General features: G+C 36.9%; 1 protein-coding gene across 16 annotated transcripts in view; it reads right to left on the reverse strand.

The window, feature by feature from the left end:
- LOC122568968 (glutamate receptor ionotropic, NMDA 2B) overlaps nt 1-11,428 on the reverse strand; it is a 349,490-nt gene that overhangs the window by 6,869 nt on the left and 331,193 nt on the right. For 5 of the 16 annotated variants that reach the window (XM_043729354.1, XM_043729356.1, XM_043729352.1 and 2 more), the window contains 5 exons: nt 10,923-11,104; nt 10,127-10,362; nt 9,671-9,864; nt 5,960-6,076; nt 918-1,037 (listed from right to left, as the gene is read on the reverse strand). In XM_043729354.1, the coding sequence (XP_043585289.1) occupies nt 918-1,037; nt 5,960-6,076; nt 9,671-9,864; nt 10,127-10,362; nt 10,923-11,104 (849 nt within the window). Of the gene's footprint in view, nt 1-913; nt 9,594-9,670; nt 9,865-10,126; nt 10,363-10,922; nt 11,105-11,428 lie in introns of those variants that run through there. The other 11 variants (XM_043729357.1, XM_043729355.1, XM_043729365.1 and 8 more) reach the window with 8 other exon arrangements.

The following is an 11,428-nucleotide window of genomic DNA, read 5'->3' on the forward strand; positions in this document are numbered from 1 at the left end:
GTGTGTGTCTGTTTCCGTATTTGATGCTCAGGAACGTGAGGAATTTTCGTCGAAACGAATCGTTGATGTAATCGAAAGTTTCTGCGCAAATATTCCACTGAGACAATCTTTGCTCGACTGGGCACGTTTTGCATTTTTATTGGAAATTTGGCAAATGTTTGAGGAATATGTTGGTGCGCTAAGCTCAGGTGGCGTGAACGCTACATACGCGATAGAGTGAGGCCAATTTCAAGCTAATGTAAAAAGGGTAGCCAGCTTGGTTGCTGAAAAGCGAAGGAATTTGTGAATAATAAAAATTCGCTGAATTTTTCAAACGACGATCTTCTTCGCGTCATATCTCGTACATACGACTACGATTTTAATTAAAATATAAATTTAACGCAAACTCTCTGAATTAAGTACAAACTTCGTGGTCGCTTATTTAAACAAAGACGCGGTAAATTATATTAACAAATAGAGATAGAAATTAAGCGTAAACTTACACTCAAAAATCAAATAAACAGGTCAGCTTCCCTGATATTTCTTTCAATAACTTTATTAAATTGTAGGAGCAATATATCTTGCGAGAAAGTAATTAACAGATTAAAGTATAAATGCAACGATGAGTGTCAGGACGATGATGCAGCAATTATTTGTTTATAATCGAACTTCATGTGAGATATTAATTAAATCGTATCAAATATTAGGTCGTCCGAAAAGTGTCTTTCTTTTACAGACACGTCTTTTACAAACAACCTAATCTGTCGAACGTTGTGATCTCTACTTTGATAGAATAAAATGGATCATACGTAATTCGATAAAATAATATAAAACGGAAAATATTGTCCATCCATTATTTCCTTATAAAACGAAAGAAACTTTTCGGACGATCTAATATCACTGTTAGCGAAAGTTTGAATTTCTTGCGTAAAATTTACCTGTAGATCTGTGGAGGCAAAAATTTGTCGCTATACTCCGTGCTGACCACGTGGTTCCTGGTCATGTCCCTAGGCCTGGCAACATCGATGGCGTCGATGAATCTAGATTCAAGAGAATCCCTGTATGATAATTTGGAGAGAAGACAATTTTATTGCCTGAAAACAGATAGGCAAAGAGACGTATACAGAGTGAATCGTCTAATATTAGAATCTGAAGTATTCTCCTGGTCTCTAATATTTTTAAATAACGTAGCGTATGTTTCTTGACGAAATGCTAGTTGCACCGGCTTTTAATTCGACTGCTTTCTCTTTCCTTCTTCGATAATTCTCCTTCCACGTTTCGTGCTTCCAGTTTCCAAAGCAAGTATAGAGCAGAAAATTATTTAGGCTTTGACTTAAATCCACGATTCCTCAAAATTAGGTAAAAAATTATGCATCGGTTCGTGTCGAGATAAGAATGTGGTAAAATATAGAATCGCGTTCTGCTATAGCACGTTTAACTTTAAACCGATATCCGTCGATTTCTCAAATTTTTTAACGATTCTATCACCGAAACAGTCTAGAATTTTCATGCTGAAAGAAACGAAACGGAAGAAGATCCAGTGAAGATTCTTGTTTTAAATCAAAAGAAGCAACCTTTTTAATTCCTGCATTCGAAGATGGTATTTTTCAAATATCTTCTGAAAATTTCCGTTTAAGGAATACAAGGCCAGTTATAGCGTCGTTGCAAACGCAGTTACGCAGATGTTAGAAGGATACGTTCAACTACATTTCGTCGTTCCTTAGACGAGGAAAGTTTAATTCTCTGGAGGAAAATTTCAGTACTTGCAAGTCATAATTTAACGCCTAGGAACAACGTGTATGTGGACTAGGACATCGTACAGAGAAAACGGCGTGGTTTATAATAGGAGACTCGCTATAATGCGCTCTATAATGCACGAGAGTGATGTAATATTGTTTGTGCTAGAGAAACTATAACAGTTCGTGAAGCGGGTCAATATGAAGAGAAGCGTTGAGTTTCATTGACTTTCCGGACAGCGTAGTGCCACAAATTCGTGGGGAATTTGTGGCGTGAAATTTGGACGCTCTCAAAGGGAAAATCACCTGGGTTCTTTTTTAGTGCAGCAACCTGCATTAATCGAGGCAAGGAGAGTTTGCCGCAGCAATTCGCTGAAATGAGCTTTGAGATTGACCAGAGACACTCCTGTCACGGATGCAAGTTACGCTAATTTCAAACGGAATAAAGGACACTCGTTTCCTACTCGAATACTTTCAAAAAAGGATACATTCGCGGCAAGGAACTTCTATGCTTAATTAATTTTACTTCGAAATTGGTTCGATCGAATTTACGTTTGTTAAGTTCAATTTGAGTGGATTTGTGCCACCGTAGGTTTACGTAAATTAACTCGTAAAGTCGATGTAATATAATTACTATCGAAACAATTTCTGAAAATTATCGAAAATCACAGATATACGTTAGTCGTATAGAATAGTTTGCGTAATTAGCGTTGGAATTATCAATGTCGTCAGCATATCGAATTTGTCATTTTGGCAATTTAGTTTAAGGGACTTTCCTTTCTAAAATATTTAACAAATCGTAACTTTCTTTAAACACTTATAATACTTGTATTATAATACTTATAATACTTGTTGTATACTTTTCTATATACGTTTCACGTTGATTTCTTTGCAGAAAGTTTTATATAGCATTTTTTATTTAATAGTTGTACAAAAAAGATTGCATATTACCAGTTAAACAAATAGAGAAGTCTTTTAGCATAGAATTCATCGTATAACGACAGGAATGTTTCAATATCAGAATTTTTCAGCCCCGAGAATTTCGCGTTATCAGGGAACGAGTGAAATATCAGATTTCAGATTCCATTCCATTCAGATTCCATTGTTAGACGACTCATTCCGGACAAATGACTCGATCGCCGTACTACATTCTTCTCCCTGTGTTTTCCTAATTTACAGGAATTTCCTCAATCGTAATCGATGGCTCCTTGTGCCGTTCATTTAACGCCATCGCGCACGATTTATCGTTCCACTATGCACTCTCGATACAGTCGTCACGAGTCTACCGAAAACTTGTCGTTGAACTCGCATGCCATGCTTCCGAGCACATGAAAAGTAGATCGATACGATACGAAAATACGAGTTTACAAAGTGAATAGATAAATGTACAGGAAGATAAAAAAAAAAAAAATAAAAAAAAGAAGAAAGGAAGAGTACGAGGCAATAAAAGTAGAGAAGAATAATTCGAATATATGCAGACGTTCTGGACTACCAAGCGAAGCGGATAATCTACTTCTACTCTTATCCTTCAAACTTTTACATCGTTATCATCGATCCTCGCGAAGCTTCGTCCTATTATTTTCTTTTTCCGCCACGTAAGACTCGTGCTACTCGAAAAAAACATTATTCCAGTGATCAGAACCGATATCGTTTTATTTTTAAAAGTATTGCCAAGTAATATTTTAAGAAATGCTGTAATTGTCCATACAAAGTTGAATGCCAATTTAATTGAAGCTTAAATTGAAGTTCATGCATCCAAATTTAAATTCGAGTTGAAGTATTTTGTTTTAGTTAATTTTGTTTTGTTATCCAAGGCGTTGACAAGTAAGGTTGAAGGAAATGAACGAATCGTCCATATAAAATGAAATTCTAGTTTAATTCAAGTTTAATTTAAATTCAAAGCCAAGCATTCAAATTTAAATCTAAATCTATATCAGAATTGTACGATTCAAATTTAAATTCAAACTAAATTTCCATTCGTAAATTCGCCAATTAAAAAATCCCGATTTAAATTCAAACTAGAGTTTGAGTCAAACTAGAGACTCGACAGATGCTTACTAACAAGAATCCAAAACATTCGATCTCTGTGCCATCGCGTCGCTGTTCGAATCCCATTTCAGCTACGAAAAGGAAAAGCAAGAAATACGATAGCCTCTACAACGATATTTTCGAAGAAAAACAAGATGGTTTCCGGACACGGGGATAATGTGGCTCGTTAGCGGAAAAGACACCGGGGAGATCGTACAGAAACAAGCCTCGCGAGATCGATTTTGCTCCCCTCTGTCAACAGTGCACGGATTTATCGACGTTCGAATGGCCATTTCCCGATTCCCTTCTCGTTCTCGCCATTCTTTACTACGCGAAAAGACTACCAAGTCGACCAAACGACCACCACCTAACGACTCATCGATTTTCACGTGCACTTCGAAGACAATTTCTACCAAAGCGACGTAGGAACCTTTGCTTTTCGAAAATAAAGCCGGATAGAACGTTAGAGTCGCGGTGGAATACGAAGTAACGTGAGAATGTTCAAGCGGTTCTCGGTCTTGTCGTTGAAATCGACGTCCATTTGTCGTGATAAATGGTAATATGTGGAAGGCGATATGGTGAGCGATATAATTTTTAGCGTTAAAGCATCTAGTTAAGCAAGGTCACAGCTCGAGTAGCAACTGGGATCGTACGCACTGCGCCACTTAGTTTAGGATCTTCTGTCAACCATTTGAAAATATCCGAGAAAACTGAAATTTTATCTTTGTATTTTTCTTTGTTGAATTTAAAATACGTACACATTATGCCGTAACAGGCTGTATAATATATTTCAACGTGTCGTTTTCAAACGTTTCAACGTACTTCGATAATGGAGTCATAAAATCGGAGCTTCCGAAAGATTTTATTTCCAATCTGTAGTCAGAATTAAAATTCAGAAGGAGAGTTAGATGGCTTGTGATTCGTAAAATTGACACAGCGAATTTTAGAGCTAATTCTTTTTATCGCGAATGTCGTTACTGTTACGCGAGACAATTTATTAGCATCGCTAACTTCTAGCCCGTGACTTGTAAAATTTCGTTAATAATTTTGATGGCTGTGATATCGTAAAAGTAGCTGCCCTAGTGAATCGATTTATTGAGCTACTATGGTGCGAAATTCTTGAATAACATTTGAAATGAACTGAGTACCAAAATCATGACGAAAAATTTTATTCCGTAGAGAAATAAACCACAATTCAGAATTAGATCTACAAATTAGAGAAAGTACAAATTATTTGAGATGTACACAAAGAAAAAATTGATTGTGAATTGAGATCGCACGGCCTTTAACCAGGTTCCTACAACCCTCGATAGATCTTCGATTCGTTGAGTCATCGGAAGCTGCAAACTTCAATTAATAATTAATTTTACGACCTCACAGTATTGTTTCCATTTATTATACAAAGACGTTCCTGTTTGTACGAAACGATTTACAATTTCAAACGTGTCGACGAAATGGTCCCGACCGAAAGACAATATCGTTTCCTGTTAAACAGATGTGCCAGATGTCATGCTTGTACCATATGTTACGGTTTCTCTGTTTGCTATGTGGCGCTCGGTTTACTTTTAAATGACAAACGCCTCGAAACGACACCAGCTGACGGACAAACAAGCGTGAATTTTTCCGGATATTTGGCAACTGATTCTGCTCCCTCTTGTTCCGCTGCCAAATACCGGCTATCCGTGACCCAGTAAGTACATCTCGCGAATCACGTTGCTGGCGGAAGTTAAGGGAGATCCGTTTTGTTGCTGAGATCAGCTACTGCGATTGTTGTTTCTTCGCGATGTAATTTCGAGAACGCGAGGATACACGAAACGAGGGGTTGGTTTACAGATCCATCATGCAAGTAGGAATTTTAGGACCCAATTCCGCGTGTTCTTAAAAATATAATAAAATTGACTGAGATTCTTTTCCAATAATTTTATTGGATTAAGGTAACTCTGTAATAAAAAGAGTGCTTTCTTTTTATTCGACTATATCGAGCGGAATCTTTTTATAACATTACGTTCTATCGAATGTAAAAACGAGAAAGGAATAGCAAAGTGGAAGGATTTGATGGGATGTTAAGAAACCGAGCGCTCTTTGGGGAAATGAAAAATGCTGGAAAATCGTCGTTCGAGAAGTTACTCTATTTCGAGGACACATCGGGGAAAAATATTTGCCCTGGTTCCTACGTCACCGAGTATTCTTACGTGTTTTGGGCGTTGCGGACTTACGAATCGAAGTATGGCGGTAGCGGATGCGGAGCTTCCACCGCCAATGACTCCGCTTGTGAATGGCGATCCGAGCTTTGAAAGCATCCTCGCCACCAGCCGAGACTTCCGGTTTTCCTCCTTTAAAAAAGCCGACGTGGATATGTGCCAGGCTTCTCTTCTACCATCGTCCATCGCCACCAACCACCCCTTAATGCGTACCAGCAACACGTCTCAAGCGACAAGAGATCCTTTTATCCTTTCTTTTTCTCTTTCTCGTCGTGTAATATGCCTTTGTTAAGCTTTTTTTAGGATTTCCTATCTTTCCGCGATTTCAGAAACGCAGAGAGTCCCGTGAAAAGCGCTAGAGATATCGAAGTAGAATTCTAAAACGCGGAAAATAGTATTTGGAAAATGCCGAAGATATTCGAGGAAAGAAGCTTCGACGAAATATACGAAATCGTCGTTTGAAGTCTCGCCGACTGTTATTTTCGTTTCATTTTCTTTGTTGACAAGAGAGAAATTTCGTATTTCTGTTTGTACGAAAGAACTTGGCAAAAGTCGAAGCAGAGTTCAGTTTATGAAATGTTAATTTTCTTATTCGACTCTCATACTGACGTTATAGTTACATCTGCAAATTTAATATTAGATTCGACTTTAACGATTTCAATAGAAATTTAAATCTAAATTGGAATCGAAAAATGCGAACTTAATTGCGATTAAAATTCCATTCAAATACAAATTGAATCTTCCGTAGGAAACTTCACCCTTAAATTTCTTTCCCCCGATTTGTAATTCTATTGAATAAATTTAAGAACAACTAACTTAAGGGATGGTTACGTAACATATCACAGACATTTGTACATTTTTTGAAAGCCTGTGTCAGCAAAAATTATTAAGCTTCTACAGGGACAATTTAATTTATCTATCATCGTACAAACATAAGTTTCCCTATGGACGACCGACTTAATTTCAAATATTCGAACTGAAAATATCCGATTTGTGAAAACTTGAGCGCAAATTCAAATTTAGATTTCCATCGTCGATTTCGATGTTCAACTGCGATTCAAAAAAATTCCTTTCTCTATAACAATTTGCGGTTTCTCTTTTCCTCGCTCAGATTATCTAACCCAATATCTGGAGAAGCAAATCCCGTTGAAACACAATTGAGTACCTGCTGTATTTCCGGAAGGGTATGAAACGAAAGTTGGAAAGTTCGTCATTTACACGGGGTGCGAATATCGCGAGATCCGGATCGGCTGTTGCCGGCAAGTTCGATTAAACAACGTTCGCGATTGGTCCAAACAATGTACCTGGATTCTCTGCAAACACCTGCGGGCTTATCCGAGTCGAAGTTTTCAGTGTAAACTTTTCTAGCTGGAAGCAACGGAAGTTTATTCCGAGATCTCGTGTCGTTGAGAAGTTCTGCTTTCGTACGAGCGACATACGTTCTCGCCTCCTTCTCCTACGTTTTCCTGCCCCATTTTGTTTCCCTCTTCTATCTACCCTCCGTGTCCACGGGCGAAACTCTTAATATCGACGAAAATTCGAAGCCAATTTGCCGTCGAACATATCTCATACGTGATACGGTGAAAACATACAGTCGATCGTAAGTTTAAGATCATCGATTGACGTTACATGTTAGTTTCTCTGAAGATGTAGAAATCTTCTTACACATTTTCTACAAATCTTGCTTCGTAATTGTAAATCTGAGTCCATTATCCTATTTAGAGATACTTGAGAAAAGGACATTTATTTGTTGGAAATAAACTAAAGTAGAATTCAGAACGTAAAACTATTTTCCAAGAATAGATCGTGTATAGTAACATTTCTTGTTTCTTATATTTGAAAAATATTTTTAAATGTTTGAAATACTGTAACGCAGTTATCTTCTTACAATTATTCTATGTATCTATCTTATATGCATATGTATAATTTCATCAAATTGAAATACCGTAACAAACAACTATGTATATCTACCAAATACCCATGCAAACTAAACTTTACAAGTTATACAAGTTCATGTACTAGGTGTCATACTCAAGAACTGTCAAAGTAAATGCTTACGGTGATCTAATAGTTTCAATCTATTTTGTTTCAGTCGAACCGAAATATCGTAAACCTCTATAAGCTCTTCATTCTGCAACACTAGTAGTATAAGTCAATAATAATCGCCACCAAAGGCATTACAGCTGTTCTTCTTACGTTCTCTAGGGAAACCATCTTACTAAGGGACGAGGTCTTAAACTCACGATCGGCAGTAGCTTCAGGAAACAAAGAATAACCAGAAATGAATGACAACATCGCTCGTGGCGATATCACGACGTTAACGTACTCGTGTGTATATGCGTCCGGATGTATATACACGAACATTGTATGTTTATATACAATTAATATATATATATATACATCTCACGACTGTATATACGAATGTATATACGTGTTCGTTCGTAGGTGAGTGCATGCTGTGCGAGCCAGGCTCCAAGTGACGTCAGAAAGTAATTGAAGATTTAATCTCGATCCGCAGTTTCTGTCGTCTGCGCATTGTGTAGGACGTTTTATCGATTAATCGAACGTTAATTGTCCATTAGAGAATCTCGTTCGAGGAATTTTCAAGAGAATTTATATATTTCCATCGTTAAACACTTTATATTATTTTCATACCATTCTATGGACTTATTTTTTTTATTTGTTTTCTATCGTCCTTTTGTACGTAGAAACTTCCCTCGGAAAATGTAAATAACGTGAATCGAGATTGAATCCTGGTAGATCTTACGGAGGACAGGTGAAATAACTATGCAGTAACATGCGTAGATCTGTCGTTACGGGTCCACTTCCGCTTTCACGAAATCGTATTCGTAAACGGGCAGAAGAGGCGTCGACCTTTAAAGGAAAGCTTTCTAGAACAAAGGTCTGTTGGAATTTGGCGGAGGAGAAAAAAAAAGAGCTGCAGCGCGAGATACTTCGTTTCGAAAGCGAGTGGTGCTTCAAAGGAAGCGAATGTGTATCGAATAGTCTAGATAAAGTTCGTTCACGTGAATTTCTTTTGTCACAGATGGAACGTTTCCTTCCTTTTGCCCTTTGTTTCGAACTTCTTCCTTCAATCATCGAAAGGATCTCAAAGTACGTCGCTATTGTACGAAGGGAATCAATTGTCTTCCTGATTATTTCTTTCCTGCGTATGTATATGTAACGAAATTGTAGGACCATAGACGACAGATGTTTATGCAATTTCATGTATCATCATATGCCGTCGTATGCCATCGATATGAAGCTGAGAATTTTCCTTTCCATGTATGATTTTAATATTTCAACATTTCCAAGCAAAAGTATTTTTTTTTTTTTAAAGCTTAGTAGTATGAACTGTTAAAAGTCAGACATTTCATATGTTACAACCTAACACTATTGGTTGAATATTTCGTACATTTTTATAGACTTTCTCGCATTAAAATTTCCCATAAATGCAAAAATGTACGTAGTTTAATTATTAATTATTAGAAGAATCTTATGTTTGCGTTACATCTATAACACATAATTCGAAATAAAGAATATATTAGAAGAATTAAAAGAGAAGCAGATAAATATTGTCAAGAAATTTCGACGAATTTAAACACATTCTTTGAGATCCTCTTCGATGAACTAAGGTCAAGAGTTTTAACTGTAATGCAGACATAATATAAAATTTTCTTATTCGCAGAGTAACGGTAATTCGAATGAATTATGATTATAGCGTACTTGGCCTGGGTGGGTTTTATTCCGTGAGCCTCCAGATCCTTCTCCAGCTGTCGTATCTTGATCTTCGCCATGTCTAATTCGTGTTTCACCTTCCACAAATGCGTGTCGCATATGGGATCCCTGCATCTATGATACCTCAGGATGTCCTGCGCCTCGTAGACTGCTCCACGGAATGTCAGCGACTTTCCCATGCTCTTTAAAAAAAAAGATTAGATAGCTTTATGTACAAGTGTTATACGAAACCTTACACGTACATGGTTTCATAGGAATATTTTTAAAATGAGGAAGAAATTGTTGTAGAACGTGGTAGACGTTGTTGATGTAGGAATACGAACGTGACAATTGGACTCTTTTCTTCGCAAAAAGAAGCAATATAAAAATAAAATCGATAGAAATATCAATAATATGGAAATAAAATCGAACTATGACAAACTGTATTTAGGAAAAGCGGTTTACCAAGCTGAAAAGTGCGCAACAACCACCACCGTCACTTCGCGCCAGATGTTGCCTGACATACTTGAAATACAAATGTTCCAGAAGTAGGAAGGCTGCAGCCAGAAGAATTCCCATCATCAATAAGAGAAACGCGGACAAGAACTGTTCCAGCGCCAAGGGATCGCTACTTTTTTGTACCTCTTTGCCTGGCTTGCATGTACCTGTCATCCAGTACCGTCTCAGACGCTCCAAGTCTCCTGCAATTTCAATGTTCTTCTTTTATGATATGAAATGTACAGAAATTGTGCAAAATATTATTCTAATTTTAACACGTTAATTCCAACTTCGACTTATAAGAAGATTTATTTGAATTATTTTATTATAATTTCGTTTATTCATTGTAACTAGTTCTAATTTTAGGTAAAGAAAACTAAGTAAGAAAGGACGAATTGTGTGAATTGGATTATAAAGAGAAAGCATCGTGCACATTTCTATAATGGTAACATTATTTAATATTTCTTTAACACAAGCTTTGGCTAATACTAATAATTTAACGTATCATTTGATCAATAATTAATAATCATACGCGTCATTTGCGACAAATAAAAATTTTATCAGTCTTAAAAATTACAATTTTCTCTTCCAGGGTTAAATGCCGAAATATCATGCGGATATGCGAGACTAGAAAATATACAAAATAACAAAATACACAGCAATTTCTTGAAAATATTCTGTGTCAGTTACCGAATGGAATCTATGTACGTATTTAAATAATTTTTTATTTAATTGCAGACGATAAGTGAGCAGATGCCGATACCGTTGTCTCTGTAGTCGAGCAGGCGCTTGTTGAACATCTGCAGATACTTGGAATTCCTTGAAAACGCGAGACCGTATCCGGTCATTGCGTACCAAGATCCCACAGTTAGCAATCGGCAGTCCTCATCTTGCGCTACCAGATAGTCCAAGACCGTTCCGTCGTAAATAAACGCGTCCATTTCTCTGTTGCAGAAGGAAACGATGTCACTGAGAAAATTGAAAAACGAGGAGCGAAACTTTAAAGGAATCGAACGAATGGCACGATAGATCGTTCGAGTCGAACCTTTAAACTTATTTCTTTCACGTAGAATGATCTTCCACTCTTATCTCAATTACATTGCTGCAACTTTTTCTATCGAAGAACAAGGAAATTCTTCTATAGGAAATTTCCTTGATTTATCTTATCGATTTTCGTTCTGAAACGTTGATATCGACACCGAACGATTTAGGTTAGTTATAAATTTCAATATACTTTGATAATCGAAACAAGGAAAGTTCTTTGCAAAA

Source organism: Bombus pyrosoma, linkage group LG7 (assembly GCF_014825855.1).
Source record: "Bombus pyrosoma isolate SC7728 linkage group LG7, ASM1482585v1, whole genome shotgun sequence".
NCBI classification, from domain to species: Eukaryota; Metazoa; Arthropoda; class Insecta; order Hymenoptera; family Apidae; genus Bombus; species Bombus pyrosoma.